Here is a 23087-nt window from a genome sequence, read left to right on the forward strand (position 1 = left end):
TCCTCCCCGGTCTGATGCTCAGTCTGCACTTTAGCAAGTTGTCTTGACCACCTCTACATGCCTAAATGCATTGAGTTGCGGCCATGTGATCGGCTGATTAGCTATTTGTGTTAACAAGCAATTGAACAGGTGTACCTAATAAAGTGTAAGACCATGTTAGAAAAACTATTGAACATGAAGTAATCATCTAATTCCCTTTACTATTGTGTAATTGGCAACATTTTATTCTGCTTACTCATTACTAATTATAGTCTAAAAAGCCCTGAACAAGTTTTCAATAAGTCATCTTGCATCCCATATTCTAAAGTAAAGATTCTTTCATGCCTTATTGGTAGCCAACACATACAAGCTGGGAATATTTTAAGGTTTAAGTTGGTTTAAGCTCATTCAAACAAACAAATATGGATTAATTGAACTCTTATATGAAAGATTTGTTTTGCAAACAAAATATCATGTATATGTATTGAATTTGTGATGCAAACTGACTGATTGAGCTATGAATTAAACCCCATAAGTCACTTAAGGCCATTTAGAAACCTATATGGAGAAAAAATGTGCCAGTTATTCACTAGTAAGGTGTAAATTTAGATGATTACTACATGCTCAATCATTTGCATAAAAAACATCTTAAAGTGTTTATTGCAAATAGTAACTTATTACATATATTCACCTTCAATTATGTTCTTATACAGATCATAAAGAACAAAGCTCACATAAATTGATGATGAATAAACCATTTAGAAGTGTCTAATTTGGGCTTTATTGAACAAAGAACAAGACTCCAATAAACCATCAATATGCGTTTCTTAAAATAGTGTTGACAAAAGTTTTTTTAATAAAACTGAAATGAACAATGGCATAAATCCCCAAGTTGTAAAATGTACATTTGAAGTCAGAATTGTGATAAGATTTTATCCATCAAACCGTTGTAGTGGTGTACTATTACACCAATGATATTACATTCTACACTGTTTTGGTGGGAAAAAAACGAATAATGTTTTTGTAACTCATCTCATCTGTGATTTACAGTCTTGTGTATCCAAAACGTCTTTGCATGCTTATGTTTCACAAAGTGCAGCTTGATTAAAACATGGAATGTGGACATTCCATTAATATCTGTGACTCTTTCAACATAATTACATTAAATCTGATCCTTTAGATCTAACCTGGCGCTGACTCGTTTGTTTCTATCTCTCTTCACATTTGTTTCTTTGATAATTTAACATTGGCTGGCGAGGGAGTGCCCTGGGACTTCCCATGATATTAAGAAGGTGCTTTTGTAAGCATTCTATGCTGGATTTACAGATAAAAGTGTGCTTCTTTTCTTTATGCAAGTCTATTTTATACTAGGCCCCATATGTCTACTACATTCTTACCCCACTGAAAGCTTAGATTTCATAGGTTCATGTAAGATCTGGCAGAAAATCAACAAAAAACTTTTTTATATCATGTCAAAGTCAATACCTCTAGTCATGTCAATACCTCTAAAAGCCAGAGTGTCTTAAGCTAAGTACATTAAAAGTATTGATATTTCTATAGATCACAAAGTAGAGTTTTATGATTGAAAAGGAAAGAAGGCCATAAAGAAAGACAGTTGAATGCAAATTTGTAAGACATCTGGAAAGGAAGTTCATTATGCAGCTTCACCTGGAGCCTCTGGACTGAGTTATGAGTTAAACACAGTGCAGTAGTAGGCAACAGGATATTCTAATTCACCTCCGTATCGAATGGCACCCTGGGAATGCAGGGGGGTCTGAGCCATGCATGCGGACGTCCCCTCTCAGCACCTGTGGCTTTAAGCGGCCAAGGGAGCCCTGAGCTCTGCAGACATGAGAGCCGCAATGGGCCGCGCTCCTTGCTCTCCTCGCACAGAGGGGCTTTTGTGCCCGCCTGGCCCCTGGGAGACTTGGCGGTGGGCATCAGACTGGTATCTGAAAGGCATTTCCTGCTGTCCTTGCACCCTCTCAGATTACAGCCTGAAAACGGCCACAAAGTGTCAGTGCGCTCTGTTTATTAAGGGGTATAGGATGTGGGCAGGAGGTTAAACAGTCACCACGCAAGGCTGACAAGAAAGATTGAAAAGACAAACTTGTGTTGGTGGCCTTTTATTAAGAAATGTATCTAAGACTAAATCATACTTTTGTTAATTTCTAAATAAAACAGTATGTTATGCAGGGTCACAGGTTATATGGGCAATCTATTTGGGACTACTTTAGAACCTGGGGCAGCGTGAAACAAATGTCTGATGATTTGATAAGTAAGTACTAAATGTTATTAGTAGATACTTAATGTTGTTAGGCCTTATGTAGTGGTTGAAATGGCCAGGTTTTACTGGGGGCACCCTGCCTTTTTTGTACTTAATTCAGGTGGTGCATTTTTACATTGAAGGATATCTTGAAATGATCACAGTTTTATTTTAATTGACTTTGAATGAATAAACAGATAAATCTTGTGCATGTTCTGCATTAAAGATAATATTGGAGATTTTACATTCAGCATCTCCTTCAAGCTTCTATTATTGGTTACCTATGTTACCTCCTGCAGCTCCAGTTTAGCATCAAAGAAGCAAACTTTAGACATCTCATGTGTCTTGGTTTGGGCTAAGGGGAAATTGTGTACATTTAATATTTTCACCAGACCACTGCTGGACCCTAATCCAACATTTTTTTTCTATTTCATTTTTTTCCTCCTTATGACATTTTGTTGAGTTTCTGTACCAAAAACACACATTTTCTAAACCGCTTCTTCCTCAGGGTCATGGGGAGGGGTGCTGGAGCCTATCCCAGCGGTCATCGGGCAGAAGGCAGGATACACCCTGGACAGGTCGCCAGTCCATTGCAGGGCATACAAACCGACACACATACATAAGCACGCACACCTAGGGGCAATGTAGCATGTCCAATTGGCCTAACTGTATGTTTTTGGACTGTGGGAGGAAACCAACACAGACACAGGGAGAACATGCAAACTCCACACAGAAAGGACCCTGATTGCCCGGCCAGGGGAATCGAACCCAGGCCCTTCTTGCTGTGAGGTGACAGCCCTGCCCACCGTGCTGCCCCCTGTACCAAAACCAATCATAAAAGATAAGAGAGATGGACAATGGTTATGTAAAAATGAATTATGATTGTTTTTGGTATGCAACAATCATAATTCATTTTTACATAACCATTGTCCATCTCTCAACCCTTAGAATTAATCAATCTGATTCTGTAACTGTGTCTTTAAGACTGATTTATGTAAATGAGCTCTATTCTGACTGGCTGCCCTGCATTGTGCCTCATTCAAAAAACACTCAGAGCTGAAACACTATTTATAGCTTCAGACTGAACTGGTGGGGCTAATCTGCTGTAGACCGAATAGGCAAATATATGTAAATGAATTGAGTTTTGTGAGATCACAAAAACAACCAATTTAAAATGGGCTGTTTTTGCAGCTTACTTTCCATATATGGATTGAGGGGACTAGCATGTGAAATTGTGAAACTTTAGTGATATTTATATACTACATCAAAATCTTTAACTTTAATGAAGTGAAGTTTTCCAGGCCAAGAAATAGGTCTTTTGATATATAGTTTCTCAATTATTAATATGCAATACTCTGCAGTCAGAACAATGCCCATTCAACAAGAGTAAGAAGTCAAAGAGATGAAGCATGTATACAGTATATGATGTCTAATGATTCCAGACATTTGTTGCAAGAATACTGCCTTCACTTGAGTCACAGCATATGCTTACGCAGAACCCTGTAGCCCCTCTACTGGCTGCCCTGGCACTTTTTCAAGCATTAACCCGTCTTCGCTGCCCAGAACCCATTAACAGATTATCCAGATTCAGAATGGAAGAGTGAGATGGGGAGGGCTGATGGGACATTATCTGAAGATGCTGGCAAGCTCTGAGAGGGAGGCACTCTGGTTGATGTGTGTGGCTGGCACACACTGCCAAAGCCCATCAAAAGAGACTTTAACGCTGATGGACATGACGCTGACTGATGTCCATTCCAGTTTCCTTTAACTGTCTGCAGACTGAGGACATGAGGTGATGTTTAAGAATGTAAGGCACTCCAGACCAAAGCCCTGAACCCAAAACAAAGGGCCATCAAAAGAAGTGGGATACTTCTTTGAAACCATTGAGTCAAAGGTCAATATTTGAATCCTGTAAGTCCACCACACAAAACATGTCATATGTCAAAATGAAAGGATTTTCAGAACTATGCTGCTTTATCCTCACTGTCTAGCTTTGCATCTGTGAAAACAGAAGATTGCCTGCAGGAGATCCTCTAGCTTCAAGTGCCAATAGCAACCAGATGACACTTTTTCAGCTGAAGTTTGTCTTGAAGAATCTCTAGTCTTTGACTGCATGTTAGTGGACATTACATTTTGGTTTTAACATACCAGGCGGTGCACAGTGATGGGCCAAAATATATTTCATCACCGTATCATCACCGTATCCTAGTACCAGATCACTAAGGTCATCTAGTCAGGGGCTCTTAGTGGTCCCTAGGACAAAACGGAAACGAAAGGGAGATTGTGCTTTTTCTGTGTATGCCCCCAAGTTGTGGAATGCTCTGCCTTTGGATGTTAGACTAGCTGAATCAAAGGACATTTTTAAAGGAAGACTCAAGACGCATCTCTATTCATTAGCTTTTGGTCACAGGTGATGCTTTTGTTATTTATTGGATAATGCTGCATTGTTTTTATGGTTTTATGTCAGTTTTATGTTGTTTATGAATGTAGCTGTACTATTTTTATAGTTATATGTATCTGTTTTGTTTTATCATTCTATTTTTAGTACTTGTTGTTTGTGAAGCACTTTGTAGCTGTGCTTAGAAAAGTGCTATATAAATAAATGTTTACTTACTTTACTTACTTACGTGGCTGGGTGGGAGTGCCATAGTCATATGAAAGACAAACATAATATGCAGTATATACACAGTGGACACAATGAAGTCAGTTAAAATACATGTTGTTTGTGGATAATAGTCAGCATAATTGTTGCGGATAAGACATAACAAATCATCTAATTAAGCTGTATTCACATACCTGACTCTGATTTCAGATTAGTCTCCAGGTTTGGGCCATTGTTGAGGACACTATCTGTGCTGACTGTCTACTTTTATGGGCCAAACCAGGAGATAACCAGAAGATTGTGGAATGTGAAGGGTTGTCTGTAACCCTGCAGCATGGGAAGCAGCTTTACATACATATAACAGGTTTAGAGTCCAGTGTCCAGCCCTTGTCTTGGTGATTGTCATATCCCTGAGACGCGGGTTTGGCTCAGATGTGAGGTTAAGTATGGATTTGTTTATAAAGGGGGAATTTAGTCTTTAGTTAAAGATGCTGGGGCCTAGATGAATTCATAAATTTGTAGCCTCAGCTCCAAAAGTAACAGCCTCTGGAAGCCCTTGTAAGCACTAGTCTTTCTTCGCACACTGAGACCATCTAAAGTCCATTAAACATAGGCCTGGTCACAAAGCTGGAGCTTATAGTTCCCATTTGAGTGCTCTCTAGTGGGCTTTAGAGTTTAATGTGATTTTGCTTCTTCTAAACATACCAAAAATACTGATGGAGCTTAAAAGTAACCCATGTGTTGTGTGGTGCATGTCTTATTTCCTAGGTACTACTATGCACATAAAAAGAGAAAGCGGTATTTTATTATTGCTATTAAAAGTTTTATCTCTGGAGTGATAACTTTAAAGGAGAAGCCCAAAGGTTCTTCATTAGGAATTTTTCAAATTTCTGTATAATTCACTCAATTTGAAATGGTCAAAAATTTTAACAACAGATATTTTATAGTGGTTTTGGTAGGACTCATTGGACATAAATATAGTCCTTTTATTTACTATATAAAAATCTATAATCACTGCCTGGAAAAAAGTCCAAAATAGAAACTAATCAAGAGAAGGAAAAAACATGATTCATTTTTAATGTGAGTTCATGTAAATAAATTTTGCTCCAAGCATTTCTATTGGTCCATTCACTAAGAAATTTTCACATGCTGTCAAGGGCAGTCGCTGTATTTTTTTAAAATGCTGTTTCTCCTTATAATGCAATGCATGCGCCTCTCTGCCATGAATCGATTTTAAAAATATGTCAAATCTTTATCTCAAAATATTCATAAAACAATTCTTCAAGTATTTGTTGTAGCTTTTTGTGACAAAGATATTAGATGCATTAAATGGCCCTGGATTCATTCTGGGTCAGTTTCTCTAGAACAAATCATTTTACTTCAAGTCACTCTGAATGGCTTTGTTAACATCATAAAGGTTTAAGTTCTCAGAAATTTTAGAAGATCAGAGGACTTCCCCTTTTAATGTAAGATAAATCTTATTTTAAGTCATTTTGGATCATTTCTATTGTTTTGGTCTGACAGTGCTGACGTGTGGCTGGAGGACCTAACTGTTCATAGAATGAACTGCAGCTTGATTATTCAGAATTAAAATAATTCCCACTATGGCCTTGGGAAAATTTGCTTCACAGAGAAGCAGGGAGGTGGGGTCCCTCCCTCAAACTGAAGAACACAGGAGCCGCTGCTGAGAATGCTCATACACACTAGAGGGAAGGAAGTCATTATTTAAGCCATTCCTTATCAGTTCATGTAATTCAGAGGGTCAACATCAGCAGGCAAAATCTACTGCCACAGTCACAAAAACGTGAATGAGAACAGCAGGGAGATCTTAAGGGTTCTTCAATGATCACTCTGCTGTTGAATCTATAGGCTTACAGATAGATCGTCTTTCAGCATGGGCGGCACACTAACTGCAACTTTCCCCAGAGTGATACCACCTTCAAGAAGGAGAAACTGATGTTTTGGAAATGAGATGGCGTGAGGTAATGATTTCAAAAGAGGTGATTTCATGCCCCTGCTTAGCAAACATACTGCTCAGCTTTAATTGAGCCCAGACTTGCCTTTAACTCTGGATCTCAACATTTGTCCCATGTGTCCTTACATAACAGGGTGTGGGGGACACCCTATGCCTTCACACCCTACGACCAAATAGCACACACAACTGAGCACATAGCACTAAGAAACACTTGCATAATCTAAAGAGATTTTACTGGAAATTTCATCAAATTTGAAGTGAATCTTTGGCCTCCACACCTTTCAGTGTAAACATCTGGACAGCAACTAACAAAATCAGCAGCACTGCCTCCTTTAAGTGCTTGATAGTTGTATAAAGCAAGATTTAGGTAATTAATTCCACAGTGTAGGCATTTGTTCTACATTGTGTATTTTGCTCTGATGAGTTTATTGTAAATATTGTTTCAGATTTTCTGAAAGATCTGGCAGTAAAGTTACCAATAGAAAACTGTCAAATACTATTAGATGTCTGTAAATGCAATTACAGTGAATATTACCTTTACTTTCTTCCAAACACTGTAATTTACCATTTAATAGTTTGATTTAAATGTTATTCATTGTACTGGAGCGGGGGGGGGGGTTGGGGGGTTGGTGGGGGGGGTTAACTTAAGGTTAGTGTCTAGGCTGCCATGCAATATTTTAATAAATAATAAGTTGATAGGGCATAAAACACAGATTCTTACTCCATTGACATACTATTGAAAATTCAGTTAACTTTAAAAAAATTAAGGCAACTTAAATGAAGTGAAAACAACATTTTTTAGCGTGTGATGAAAAAACAGTGTTTAAATGTTATGATGATCATGTGGTCTTCATAACTACTGTAGAACATTTCCCAGACTTGACAACTAGTAAAACCTCCTGGTTGACAGTAACAAACTTTTATTTGGTTATCCTGTCCCCAGTGGATAATCAGCACTTAAAGCTTTCATCTTTGAAAGGAGAAACTCAAGCGCCACTCTTACTACAGAACACAAGTGTTTCTGCCCATCCTTCCACTGTGAGAAGACAACTCAGCACTATGGGTCTGAAAGGATGTGCAGCTGTCAAGGAGCCCTGACTGAGAAAAAGACACTGAGAAAAAAAATTGCAATTCAAAGACAGAAGCTGCTGGTGCTCTCAGATCAATGGGCTGGCCGCCCCAGAGTCCAGACCTCAACATCTATAAGGAATGATGTGAGGCAGGATGCACATACGGGGAGCCTGAGGGTCAGCCTCAGTGAGGTAATCCCAGCTCAGGAAGCAGGCAGACATATAGAGAAAATACAGACTTGATTGAGCAAGAGTGGCAGCAATGAGGAGATTAGCAATTTAACAGAACAGAAGTCCCACAAACAGAGGAGGTAACGAGTCCAGAAACAGCTGCAGGTGTGTTACTGAGTGGCTGGAGCTAGTTGAGAAACAGAGCAGGACCAGAAGGGGGAGTTTGTGGCAACATAATTGAATGTATTTGAGATTGCAACCAACTTCTAAGACGGAGCTTTGGAGGTGTGGAAAAGTATCCCTGCAGATGTCTTTGGAAAACTGAAAGGAAGTTTCCCAAAAAAGAACGGAATAAACGCAGAGTGGACACATTATATGTATCTGTTGAGGCTTTTGTGTAGTTTTTCGTGCCTATTTTGTTCTTGACACTGAAAAATGAGTAACCTTGTCTTTTTAACTTGATGATTGTTTTGACGGGGAAATAAATAAATAAATAAATGATGGTGCATCAGCTCCTGTATTAATTTATTGCAGTTTATGGGTGTTATCAGCAGTGATCATGGCCTTCCTCCGCTGTTTAACCTTTCTAAAAGTTTAAAAATGTTTTTAGAGGTTAAATAACAGAAGAAGGTTGTCTGTGTTGTTTTGAATGGAGCAAAATGTGAAGGGAAGAGCTCTCTGCACTGTGTGCTGGGGAAGGGAAGGAACCTTCTGGGGAAGGTGTGAAAGTGTGCTGTTTGCATGTGAGGAGGGGTGGAGTGGGGTGAGGTAGAGGGGGGCAGCAGTGGCAGTGCAGTGAGGGGAAGTGGAGCATGTGTGAGCAGCAGTGGGCTGAAACCCCGCACACAAACTTCCCAACCCTCCCTCTTCTGCCTGGCAGGCTGGCGGCGTGAAAGGGAAGGAGGACCCGTCGATGACAGAGAGAGAGAGAGAGAGAGAGAAGCTAAGGGCCATGCGATGACCAGCTCCTTCAGAGGGACCCAGTGAGTGAACATGCTGCGTGTCCAGCTCTGACTCGCTCTGCTTGCGCTGCGCTGCTTTTACCTGCGGCGGGAAAAAAAACACGCTCTGCTGAACTTGGTGGCCATTCCTCCTCGGAGAAGGAGCCTCTTGGCCACCGTGCCGGACACTTGCTCTGCTGTGCATGGGTGCTCGGAGTGGTCACCTGTCCTGAACGAGGCTGGATGGGATGCACAGTGAGTTTCATCTGCTGCGAAGAGGACTTTCTGCAGATGCCTTTGGATCAGCATGAAGAGGAGAAGAAAGAAGAAAAGAAGCTTCTGGCAAAGGTATGTCGCGTTATCGCTGTGAACTTGACAAGGGGGGCTCGGTGGGGTCTTTATTTTGTAGTGGATGATGAGGCAGCTGAGAGCTGAACAGAGTTTATCGAGGAAGTCCAGAAAGTAGGTTCAAAGGTAGTTAACGACGACAGCCGAGGCTCGTGGCTCTCATACACCCTGTAAACTTAAGTTACTTAATAGGTTCAAGCTTAGTTACTAAGCTTACTGTGTATTTAAGTTATAGTGAGTTCGGTATTCTCAGGGCTCCTCACTTCTGCAGCAGGTGAGGTTAACTCAGCAGTCACGATAGTTTCATTTGAGCTGGCAGAACTCAAGTCTTTTGAGTTCTACTTACACCTCAATGAGTTTAGCAAACTTTATTCAGCCTAGCTTGGTTAACCTCTCACTTAATTATCCCAAACAACTTTGCTTTACTCAATAAAATGGCTTTCTTCAACCCAAAGCACCATCATAGTCAGAGTAACAGAAACATGTAAAACATGCGTCCTTACACACATCCAAACGTAACATTAGGGAATATATTATTACATCATTTTTCAAAGAGAATGAATGAAAATGTGAATTAACTGTAACTAACTGAACCACTAAGAATGCCGGGAAGCAAACACATTGATCTTAACTTGCTTTATACTAAAGTAACTAATGCATTATACAAGCAAAATTTGATCAAATGAATAAAGTAAACCAGCAAACCCCAAACGGGCCGTTGTCCTGTTTTGTAGATGATTCCACATGGCTTAGAAAAAGTTCAGTCCTGCTATCTTTGCCAAAAACTTAGTGGGAAATCAGAAATCAATGTAGTATCAATGAGAAGTTTGCATATATTTGCATAAAAGACCAGCAACATGCACTACCACATGTTTACATGGCTCATCATCATCATCATCATCATCATCATCATCATCATCACTTTACCCAAAGTGGTACAAAACCCTTACATTTGTAGATGCATAACATACCTGTAGTTGTATGCAAGGGTTTAATGGCATGTTTTTGGTGGTTGAGAATTGAGAATAAGTAAGACATCCTCTACACAGAACCCACTCCTGCACATTTTAATGCACAATTTCTGTTTATTTGCTGAGTTTAATAAAATAAAATATAAAATGTATCCTGTGCAAGAATTTTAAATTTAGTGTTTATTTATTTATAACAAATGTTAACCTCAGAAAATAAATAGAAATGTTCCCTTTACTTATTTTCACTCAACAAAATCAATAAAACATGTCATTTGACCAAGAGGTGTTCAAGCTTATGCACAGAACTGTACATGTTTTCCAGTTCCAGTCCTGTTGTCCACCTGTGCAGCACAGTTCCATGTTTTTCGGCTCTAACGCACCTGATTCATCTTGAGCATGGCTTGATCTGTGGCTAACGATATGACTGAGGTATGAGGAAATCACAACAGTGTGCAGTGCAGGTGGGCTACAGTTCTGGAGCTGAGAAACAACGTCAAACATTGCCCTTTATCTGTGCTTTCCACAGGTGGCAGTACTAGCAATCTACTGAAATTATCCACTCAGTCATTGTTGAGTCTGTCCATTAAATGATGCCATTTGAGTCAGTTACATTAAAACAGACAAAATCTCTCATGCTTTTTCAAGTGCTGTAATGAAATGTGTATCTATTTCCACATTAGAGTTTCCCTGAACCTTGCTTTCCTCTTTATCGCATTACCTTATTTGCATTAAAAATGCTGTGCCACAGTAAATGCTAGGATAAAAAGTAAATTATCAAATTTAAGCCTTTAGTAAGAGCTCAAGTTCAAAAGCTGGTAAGTTGTACTTTTTATTCAGTGTTGATAATTTGTTGTTTTAACCATCTTTGACAGAGTCTGTCAAGCACAACACATCCACCCCTTCATATATATATATGTATATATAGAAACATTTTTCTTTATTAAAACATAAAAACCATAAAAAAATATTGTCAATCTGATGTTCGAGGGTCTAACAGGGAGCGGGATCAGCCTTAAATTTTCCACCCTGTCACAGGTCTTAGTTATTAGTAGATTAGATTAAGTGACCCTTTTTTCACCTCCACATTTAACCCGTCCATGCAGTGAAACACCACATACACACTAGTGAGCATACACACACTAGGGGGCAGTGAGCACACTTGCCCGAGGTGGTGAGCAGCCTATCCGCAGCATCCGGGGTGCAGTTGGGGGTTAGGTGCCTTGCTCAAGGGCACTTCAGTCATGTATTGTCGGCTCTGGGGATCAAAACGGCAACCTCCCGGTCACAGGACTGGTCTAGGGTTCTAGTCTTATTTGGCCCAAAAATAAAATAAAATGACCAATGTGGGGAAATCTGTTTTCGAAAGGAGACATGTGTGATTAAAACTATTGAGGTCAGAAAACTGTGATTCCTTGACATGAACGAGATGTTAAATGGCATGTACATTTGCCTTGTGGAATGACTCCACAGCTCAGACCTGCTCTCCTTTAGCCTAGCGTGTTTATTTCTAATCTATCAGTGCCAGAAATCCATGACATTCATGTCTAACTACTTTGGCAGTGAACATTAAGGAGATGTCTACCTTGTAGGGTGGTCTGTGAGGGGTGATGGGGTGAGTAGAAGAGGCTTAGGAGGGGTGACAGGGCAGGGGTAACAGGCGCTGCATTGTGGTCCCCGTCTCAACCTTGGATCCAGCAGACTGGGAGGAATGTGGCTACATCCATATGGCCTCATAGCGTTCTCTCCTTTGGCTATGCAGCCTGACATATTCTCTCATACAGCTACTGTATCTGCTCTGCTAATAAGAAGGTGCCAAAAAATTCCAGAATTTTTGCAATATTAATGCCTGTGTGCTGTGTAATTAGTTATGATTTAGCTTTATAAAAGTGGTTTTTGCAGAGAGAGATAAGCAATTTGTGGATCATATGGTGGAAGAGTATATTTAGGACATGTCTGTGTCAGAATATTGTGATATGCTATGTGATATGTGAAAAAGGATCATGATATGATGTTTTGCCATATCATCCACCCCTAATGTGAGTTTTGTAGGTATGAGAGTGAAGGACTGAAGTGCAGGCCCACCTATGAGCCCTTAGGGTTTAAGAGGTTAAGCTAAACAGGGTTGGCTAATAACTATAATTTGGAAACTGACCCTGCTACATCTGAGCAGTTCTGGTTAGTAATGACACAGAGACAGGGCTTCTCTGTAATTATGGGTCTGCAATCAACGTTAAATTGTCCTTAATAGTTAATTGTGCGTACTGAAGTGAATATCAGCAATGAAATTAGGATTAGGTGCAATCATACTTCATGGAACCCAGTGGGCACTCAGGCTCTAGTTACTGTCCAGTTTGTTGGAGAGGTGATCTCCTTCAGGCTTGTGCCAGCTGTGTTTGTATGTGTGTAAATGGAAACCCCAAAAGGCTTCAGCCAGAGACTGCAACTTTCTCCTATTATTAGAGCTGGGGCAGCTGTGTCCATCAGTGCTAAATGTAAGCAGACTGTGGTGACTTGGTTCCACAATGCGCCGCTTACAGCCAGATCTCCCCTGATGATACAGTCAACACGGAAAACAGCCCACATGTTAGTCTAGTGAAAAAAGCAGCTACAAAGCCTGGGCAAACCTGCTTTGATGTGCAGATGAGCCCATGTGAGCCCTAAAAGGAATGTGCTTTTGCTGCAGCCTATATATATATATATATTCAATTGCTTGTTAACACAAATAGCTAATCAGCCAATCATATGGCCACAACTCAATGCATTTCGGCATGTAGAGGCAGTCAAGACAACTTGCTGAAGTGCAGACCGAGCATCAGAACGGGGAAGAAAGGGGATTTAAGTGACTTTGAACGTGGCATGGTTGTTGATGCCAGACGGGCTGGTCTGAGTATTTCAGAAACTGCTGATCTACTGGGATTTTCATGCACAACCATCTCTAGGGTTTACAGAGAATGGTCTGAAAAAGAGAAAATATCCAGTGAGCGGCAGTTGTGTGGATGAAAATGCCTTGTTGATGTGAGAGGTCAGAGGAGAATGGGCAGACTGGTTCGAGATGATAGAAAAGCAACAGTAACTCAAATAACCACTTGTTACAACCAAGGAATGCAGAATACCATCTCTGAACGCACAACACGTTGAACCTTGAAGAAGATGGGCTACAGCTACAGAAGACCACACCGGGTGCCATTCCTGTCAGCTAAGAACAGGAAACTGAGACTACAATTCGCACAGGCTCACCAAAATTGGACAATAGAAGATTGGAAAATGTTGCCTGGTCTGACGAGTCTCGATTTCAGCTGCAACATTCAGATGGTAGGGTCAGAATTTGGCGTAAACAATCAGAATCAGAATCTTTTATTGATCCCAGAGGGAAATTGCAGTTGTTACAGTTGCAACCATTTATGTAAAAGAATAAACACTTTAATAATTTAAAACAAAGATAAAGAGAAATTTGCAATATGTACGTGAGATTTAAGATCTTATGAATACAGTAAAGTGGCGGTGACTGTGATAATAAATATTAAACATCTAGTATAAGGCAGTTCAAATGATTGTACCTCTTAGTTACTGCTCACAATTATTATTATTACACATATGAACAGTACTGTTTGGTATTGAGTATTGCACAGATGAACCACACTTGACCTAACATGAAAGCATGGATCCATCCTGTCTTGTATCAGTGATTCAGGCTAGTGGTGGTGGTGTAATGGTGTGGGGGATATTTTCTTGGCACACTTTGGGCCCCTTAGTACCAACTGAGCATCGTTTAAATGCTGCAGCCTACCTGAGTATTGTTGCTGACCATGTCCATCCCTGTATGACCACAGTGTACCCACTTCCAGCAGGTTAATGCACCATTTCACAAAGCTCATATCATCTCAAACTGGTTTCATGAACATGACAATGAGTTCACTGTACTCCAATGGCCTCCACATTCACCAGATCATAATCCAATAGAGCACCTTGGGGATGTGGTGGAACGGGAGATTCGCATCATTGATGTGCAGCCGACAAATCTGCAACCACTGCGTGATGCTTTCATGTCAATATGGATCAAAATCTCTGAGGAGTGTTTCCAACACCTTGTTGAAAGTATGCCACGAAGAATTAAGGCAGTTCTGAAAGTGGCCGGTGAGTGTATATGTTGTAAGAATTTTCTAGGCCTAATCAAAGGCCTAACCCTGACTTTAACCTCAGCACCTGCCACGGATCTGAGCATCTCCTGAGTATTGGCACCTGTGGTTTGTTGTCTTGATTCCTGCTTTGTTCTATATGTTTTCCATTTTTATGTTCTTTTTACTTAATTGCCCATTAGCATTAGCATCATCTTTTAATTAATGATAATTCTTGATATTTTTCTGTGTATTGGCATTAGTGTTAGCATTAGCGTTAATATTAGCATTAGCATTGGCTATAACTAGTGTATTTTTGCTGGGTTTCTCTTTGTTTTGGGACCTTATGTTGCAGGATAGCCAGCAATGTGTGGTGTTAATAGAGAGAAACACAGACGCACAGATGAACACACTCATCAATCATCCCCATTTGGCATTTTACCAACAAAGTGCTGATCTTCGGAGGACACTCACGCTCGCTTTCATGCTTCAGAGGAGAATAAATCACGCGGCTGGTGTGGTGCTGGGATTACGGAGGGGCTCGGCTCTGACGGGGCGGGGGCGCAGATTCCAGGGATTTGCAGGACCATGAGAGAGCACACTTACCTGTAGCAGGTAGTTCAGTGGAAAGAAAGGAGTGTTTGTACAGCGTGTGTATTTATATGACTGCTTCAAACAGTGCAGTGTGGGCTCACTTAACCTACTTTTTTATCATTATGGTACTGTGCACGCTTTCTTAATGGCACGTAGACACGCCCAGCATTTCCGCTTTCAGACTTGTTCAGGCAAAAATGGCAGGTTTAATGTGCTGCTGGTTGATTTGAGTGTGTAGCACAGAGGGGTTCATAAATTCTAAGGCTGGTTCATGTTTGCTCATGAGTAATCAGCACAATGTAGCTTACCTTTGGCAATGGTAGAGATCTTTCATTGACGATTTACTGCCATGGCATGCATCTGCACATGTTCAGTACCTTGATCTCCTTCTTGTCTGCAGGGGTTGTCATGCAAATGTTACCATCATTACATTTTCTCTTGTAGAGAAGGACTGTTCTGTTTGATTGTGTTTGTGAGACAGAGTTGTTTTATTGTGCCCATCAGTTGTTCTCCTCTCTGTCTCTGGACAGTATCACAGTGGTTTGCTGAAACACATTCTCTCCTGTCAGAGACTCTGCCCTGTGCTTTGTTCTTATCTCTGCGGTCACTTACAGTCTGACTGTGGACTACTTCAGTAGCCTCAGGCCTTCTTCCCTCATGCAGCTGTTTGTGCCACTGTATTTCTCCTGAGTAGTTTGAACAGTATGGTAATGTAAATCATATGTAATTGCAGTCACCAGATCTCAACCTTAATTGGGTTAAACAGCACTCTACTATACCATCATGAAAACATCAATTGAGGTAATATTATTTTGGAAGATGGTGTTTCATCCCACCAGTTTACTTCCAAAGATTTATATTCTGTGCGAAAGCGTATTAAAGCTATTCTGGTGGCTCATGGTGGCCTACCACCTTACTAAGACTTTTTAGTACTAAAAACACAGTATATCATTACAAGCAAATGAACATAAATACAGTAAATAGTAATACAAATTTCTGTTCTACCGCATCCCAAAAGTGTTCCGTTGGATTCAGGTGACTCAGAAGGACACTGAAAAACACTGAACTCATCGTCATGTTCATGAAACCAGTTTGAGATGACTTTTACTTTTAGTCAGCAACAATACTTAAATGGACTGTGGCATTCAAGTGATGATTAATTGGTATTACTGTGCCCAAAATGTGCCAAAAACAGTCCCCACACCATAACACCACCACCACCAGCCTGGACTGTGACACAAGGCATAGATTCATGCTGTTGCTGTCAAATTCTGAGCAGAAGTGAAGATTCATCAGACCATGCTACATTTTTCCAGTCTTCAACTGTCCAGTTTTGGTGATCTTATGCCCACTGCAGCCTCCGCTTTCTATTCTTGACTGACAGAAGTGGAACCCTAAACAGTCTTCTGCTGTTGCAGCCCACCTGCCTTAAGATTTGATGTGTTGTGCATTCTGAGATGCTTGTCCACTCACCACAGTTGGTCGGAGTGGTTATCTGAGTTACTGTAGCCTTTCAAGCAGCCCAAATTAGTCTGGCCATCCTCCATTTACCTCTCATTAACAAGGCACTCCTGTCTGCAGAACTGCTGCTCAAGGGATGCTTTTTCTTTATTGAACCAATTCTGAGTAAACTCTAAAGACCAGAAGCAGTTCAGCAGTTATAGAAATACTCAAACCAGCCCATCCGACAACAACAATCATGCCATGGTCAAAATCACTGAGATCACATTTTTTCTCCATTCTGAATGTTAATGTGAACATTATCTGAAGCTGCTGAGCCGTATCTGCATGATTCTATGCACAGCTCTGCTCGACTTGATTTGCTGATTAGATAATTACATGAATAATTAGATGTATGGGTGTATCTAATAAAGAGCTCAGTGAGAGTATATATATATATATATATATATATACACTCAGTTGTATACAAATGTTTGGGCACCCAAAATGACATGTTTTACATATTTTGTTCATTTTCTAAATCAAAATAAATACACATCATCTTCAGAGAACACAATTCCACACATTTTAATATACATTAGCTGTTTATTCATGGAATTTAATTTTTTGGAAAAATATAATATACATATATTTTGGTAAAACATAAATACACAACAAACACACACACACATTTTCTAAGCCGCTTCTCCCTCAGGGTCGCGGGTAAATACACAACAATACAGCATAAATTGAGGCCTGTGTAAAAGTTACGACATGTTATTTTTTAGAATTTATATACTTTTTCCAATATGTGGGTGCTCAGCGAATAAATACAAATTGCTATATTTGTTCCTTGTTGAGGATGTGTTAACCTTTATATCTTGTTGCTGTTGCAGAAAACCTTGTATCTCCATTTTTTCTCTTACTTGTTCTGCATAACTTGAAAGCAACATTTTCATGATAAACGCACCAAGAGAAATGGTGCAAAATCCATGGTATAATATCCTTTTACCTTAACTTCTATGTAAAGTTAAGAAAAAAAAAAAAAAAAAAATATATATATATATATATATATATATATATATATATATATTTTTTTTTTTTTTTTCTTCTGTAAAGATTTTATTTCGGAGATACAAGGTTTTGTTCTGATGAAATTACCCTTAGAGGTAAAATAACCAAATAATAATAATTGTAAAAAATATTTAATTTTTTTTTTCCTGAAAAACTAATCATTGCAGATTTTTGCTGTCATAGAAGACTTTGGGCTCAAAATTGCACATGCTTACAGTTGTAAAGAAGAGATGACTTCCGTAAGAAAAATCAGCAGTCCCCTTTTTTATTTAGCGATAACTGAGTTTGTCTTTAAAAATGAATGCCTCATGTAATTCTTAGATCCTATCTTCATTAAACAAACCTCTGGCCTCTGCGCACATCAAAGCCCGCCTGCCAGCCTGCTGGTGGCACTCAGGCCTGCTGGCTGCAGCGACGAGAGAAGTAGTTTTGGAGCGCAGCCTTGGCGCGGGGACAGGGCTGTAGACCAGGTGTGTTGTTTTCTTTCCTGCTTTGGTGGCTTAGTCTTTCAAAGTGAGAGGAGGTGGAAGCAGATTGGACAGAGGAGAGGAGAGCTAGAGAAAGACCTCCCATCTATGCGTGTGAAGGGCTGTTTTTAAGAATGCAGACGTTGTGTAACACTGAAAACACCTGGGTTTCATGTCTCTCCCCCAGCAAACGCATTCATACTGCTTTTTGTGTCTGTGGAAAATAAAAGTGTTGCACAATGTCAGGCTTAAAGGGGGAGGAAAGGAGGATTTTGTAGCTTACAGACTATCGACGAAGGCGCATTTTTACAATGTCTTACTTGGCACAGACGCCAAGAGCTTTGTGGAGCTGTCATAAATGAAATGACATCAGTATGATACACTGAAACTAATTGACCTGTTGAAGAATTAATCCAGGAATAATATTTAATTCAAATACATTCTCTCTTTGAGTTTTGTATGTGTAGTAATGCCTCCCAGGTGTGAGAATGCATTGTATGTGTGTTTATCATGTTCATTAAAGTGGTTATTGTATCGTTGATGCTGGCTGTCTACCAGACACACTCCTATGGAAAGATGTCCCAAGGCAGGTAGTAAAAAGACATACAGTGCTTGGCTTGTGCCAAACCGCAGTATAACATTTCCACCCCTTGTCAGTTCTGCTGTGCGCAATCCAACCCTAACCCCCCTATATTGTATGTCTGATCAAAGTCATCAATCACACGTTTTGTTTCATACTCTTAGGTTGCATCTTCTCTCTTTCTGGATTACCTAATGTAAGAATCATTTAGACATACATGAGCCAAATAATTCAATCACTCATGTATTTGTTCTTTAAGTTAATATTTAATTGTATATTTAGAATTTGGGTGCCAAAAAAATAAATAAATAAATAAATAAAAAGCCATAAAAATTAGTAGATTAAAAAGCTTCATCGGTAATAGCCTATAGAAGAGTTATTGTTAATATATGAAAAATGTTAAAAATAATAAAATTATACCTGCTTTAGTTTAGTTTAGTTTAGCCAACAACCCGCACGCTTTCCATGTGGCCATTAAAGCTAAAAGACAACAGACGCCTGAGAAATCACTTGTGGTAACACTTTAAATTATCAGACAACAGTGATCAGTTCAGAATTTACAATAAGAAGTTGGTACAGATGCACAAAAAAGTTTAATGAATCATCTTAAACATGTAAATGATGTGAGGGCAATGCTAAAACCAGGGAGCTCAGAGCCTCAGAAACTGTTTGTTGTTGTGAGTTCTGGCGGCGGATGAGGAGAGGAACAGCAGAGCTGTTGTCAAGACTTCCTTTCATGGTCATCTTTGCGTCTAGATGAGCCTGTTGTTCCAAAAGCTCCCCAGTTGTCCACTACACTCACTATATCTCTGTTAAAGCAGAGCTCAACTCAACCTGTGCATTGCCCTCATTCCTGCTTCCCATGATGAAACATGGCGAACTTGTCAGAATAAATAACTCAAATTAAATGAAAGCAATAAATGAAAACAAACTAAGACCATGATGGTGATAAATAAAACAGTAATTCTAATTAGTTAAACCTTTAACATCTACGTATCTCATAAAAGCTGTTTTTTAATAAGAGGACAGGTGCAGCAACATACATCGTGTGAGCAGCTAGGTACTATTAATACCTATTGGTATACTATCACAGCCTACTGGATATATTTTGAACTGTATTTATATATTTTTTGCTTTAAAAGGTGGTTTTGAGAATGAGTGTAAACATTCAAAACCTGTACGTTTAGAGGACATCAATTGTCAGGTATCTTCGAATGCTCATGTGAGTGCATCTTTTGGTAAGGTTTACCATGAAGACATACGTCAGTTAATGGTCATTGCTCAGCGGTGCTGATAGGCTACCCTAAAAGCACAATCATTAATTTCAGCAATGCATAGCATCGCTAGAGACATCTGCATCATTGAGCAGCATCCTAATGTAGATTAATTCAGTCATATAGATGCGCTATATGTTCAAATATTGATTCTTTCTAAAATCAATTAATAGGGGATTTGACCTTTTTTTTTTGCTGCAACCTCTACTATGCTGGGAAGACTTTACACTAGATGTTGTAACATTTCTGCAAGGATGTGATTATGTTCACCCACAATAACATCAGTGAGGTCAGGTCTGATGTTGGATGATTACCACTCCTTAGCTCAAGGGTATTGGATGAAGCTCCATCACTCCAGAGAATGCAGTTTCACTGCTCCATTGCCCGGTGCTGAGGGGCTTTGTATCCCTCTAGCCAATATTTGGCATTGGGCAAGGTGACCACAGACTCATGTTTGGCTGATCCAGAGAGCCACATTCTATTTACAGTTCTATACTGTGGGCAGTAGAGAAGCTGTGTGTGAATTAGAGCACCTGTCTCAGCAATTATTGCACCTTAAAAAGCTGAATTCACTAATTAAAAGGGTTTTTTAGGTATATAGTGTCGGTATAATTTTATGTATACTTTTAGATAAATAGTATGGTGTAATGATTCATATTTTTAAAAAAAATTAAATGAAATTGGTTTTTAATGAAATAATTTCACTTCACTGAAGATTAGCCTCTTCAGTAAATCCAGTGTAAGATCGATGCAATAAACAACATTGCCTTTTCCCCATCTTTCCCCAGGAGCCAATAGGTCTGGAAGGCCCTGTGTATATGTATATGAACTGAAGTTGGTTGTTTGTCCTCATTACCACATACTTTATATTGGGACAGGCTGACAGCAGGGGGTTCCGCCCCTTTCTGGAATTATCTGATAAGGTATGTAGCAGAGTGAAAGCTACCCACAATCCCACCCAACATTCCAATGTCCTGCTGGCTGGTGGCAAACAGTGTGGTTTCTGTGCAGGGGCTTTTCGTCTAGTCCTCTATGATGGACTGTCCCTCTCTACTGCTGTTGAAGTATCAGTGTAAAAAAACACTTTCTACCTGACTGTCTCTCTCAAACAGTCCCTACCTGTTTGTGTACAGAGTGCTGATCTCTGTACACATAATTTGGGTTTATGATGCTATGTTGTGAGCATTTCTGTGATTATGTATGCTGTAATGAACGGTGTTCTGTGTTTCAGGTGAATAAAAAGGTAACAGAGATAAGCTCTGAATTTTACAGAAGAACATTGAAACGCTAGCATTGCATGGGAAACTACGCTCGACTTAATGAGACAGACGGCGTCAATGGCTGGTATTTCATTTAATCAAGAAGAATCTAAGACAAGATTAAGCTGTATTAGATTACGTTAAAGCAGCCTTGATTTATGGTTGATTGGACACAGTGTCTGTGGGCACCATGTAAAAGTCTGTTTTTCTTATAAGCTTGTACTTGTGTGTCTCTGAGACTGTATTGTGTGGAATATTTGTATACATTTTATATCAATAAATAAAACACGTCATGTAGATAAATAAAAAAACACAAAGTAAACAGTAAAACACAGGATTACGGCACAAAAGTTGGCGTGTCTGTGTCATATCAAAACCTTTTATCTCCATTCGTTCGTTCATTCATTCATTCATTCATTCACTCCTTAAACCTGTATTGAAGTTGTATCCTCTCTTGATACTTGCCATGAACAGTAATTACAAATCGCTTGTCTACTGAAACTGAGTACAGTTACATGTGGCTGATACTTTCAGGTTCATCGTCTGCTGCTCAGACTGTTCAAAAGCATCTGCATAGACCAGAACAGGACAGTGAAAGGAACAAGCAGTGTTTTTAACCATTGATCCTCATTTTCATTAACAGTGAAGTTCATTCGAAAGTCTTTTTTACAGTTAAATTTAAATTATTTAAAATTATTTCACCCGTTATTTTCTTTGGGCAATTTTTGACCAATTTGTAGCCTAAAATTATTGATAACATACATTAAAATGAGAACTCTCCTATAGTCATTTTGGAGATACAAGGTTTTGTTACAATGGTGACGGAAGACAGTGCATTTTATGTCTTCGATGACTGTTGCCTTTAAGTATCTACTTGAATCGTTTCCTTGGTCCAGTTGAATGCAAGCATGTCTATAAAATGGCATTTCATTTCTTAGATATTTGTAATGCACTGCTGAAGGCAAACAGAATTCATGTGGCTTTTCATCATTTGTATGTCCCATGCTTGTAAGCCATCTATATTGAGGTAAGCCAAGAAAGCAGACTTTTGATAGTGAATGAGGCTTAATAGTTTGACTTGCAGTTTCACTGAAGAGGAGAAGAAACGCTTAATGTGATCTGGAGCTTTGGATGAATGATTAGTGCTTTTTTTTGGCCTTTAAAAGAGAGAAAACAAGAACGTTTTGTGTGTGGAAGTTTGATCTAAGTGTTTTATATCCCACCTTTCCCTGAGGTCTTTCTGCACTAGGCTCCCTCAGGGAGGGAGCACAATTGTAAAAAGGAAACTCAAATCCGGAACGTGTCATTGTTTCTCCGTGTGTTTTTGGAATCCAAAACAAGTTACAGTGTAATAGACATAAGATACTCTTTCATTAAGTCATCTGTAAAATCCTATAAGCCCTTAGTGCCTTTCAGAAGAGAGGGAGGAAAAACCTCTTGCCTACAGTTACATATTACATAGTGAAGGTTTAGCTGTTCATAGAGCACAGTAAATGGCATGAATGACAGCGCAAAGGAGTGTGAGCATCAGGTTTCTGCATTCTCTGTTAGATAGAAGATCTCATTTTGCCAATTGGCCGATGACCATGCTTGACTTGAGTCAAAGAAAATTAAAGGCTAGCAGATGTCAGGATCGCACCTGATCTAAAGTGCTGATGTAATTTGAGTTCTGGATTAACATGCTTGTTATTTTCTTAAACCTAATGTGTTCTGTGCAAATGCAAGTCTTGGGTTGTGTGTGCAAAAGGCTGTCAGTTCCATGAATGGCATTGTTGGTCGAGGCTTTGTGAGGGTTTGCTTTCAGGACATTACTGACTCGCCGATGCAGAACCCCTTTCACAAAGAGTCTGTCAACAGAAGATAATGGGGTACAAAAGACATTAATACAGTCACTTAAAGCTACTTTAATTCAGTGGGCCTGCCTTTGAGGATAAAATGTCTGCCTGTGAGTCAGATTAAGC

General features: G+C 39.5%; 1 protein-coding gene across 6 annotated transcripts in view; it reads left to right on the forward strand.

Moving 5' to 3' along the window:
- The first annotated feature begins 9044 nt into the window (after positions 1 to 9044).
- tns1b (tensin 1b) overlaps positions 9045 to 23087 on the forward strand; it is a 271589-nt gene continuing 257546 nt past the window's right edge. For 3 of the 6 annotated variants that reach the window (XM_037539400.1, XM_017691582.2, XM_017691585.2), the window contains exon 1: positions 9047 to 9352. In XM_037539400.1, the coding sequence (XP_037395297.1) occupies positions 9248 to 9352 (105 nt within the window). In that variant the 5' untranslated portion in view covers positions 9047 to 9247. Of the gene's footprint in view, positions 9353 to 23087 lie in introns of all 6 variants that reach the window. The other 3 variants (XM_037539401.1, XM_037539398.1, XM_017691590.2) reach the window with 3 other exon arrangements.

Source organism: Pygocentrus nattereri, chromosome 6, assembly GCF_015220715.1.
Source record: "Pygocentrus nattereri isolate fPygNat1 chromosome 6, fPygNat1.pri, whole genome shotgun sequence".
Taxonomy (NCBI): domain Eukaryota; kingdom Metazoa; phylum Chordata; class Actinopteri; order Characiformes; family Serrasalmidae; genus Pygocentrus; species Pygocentrus nattereri.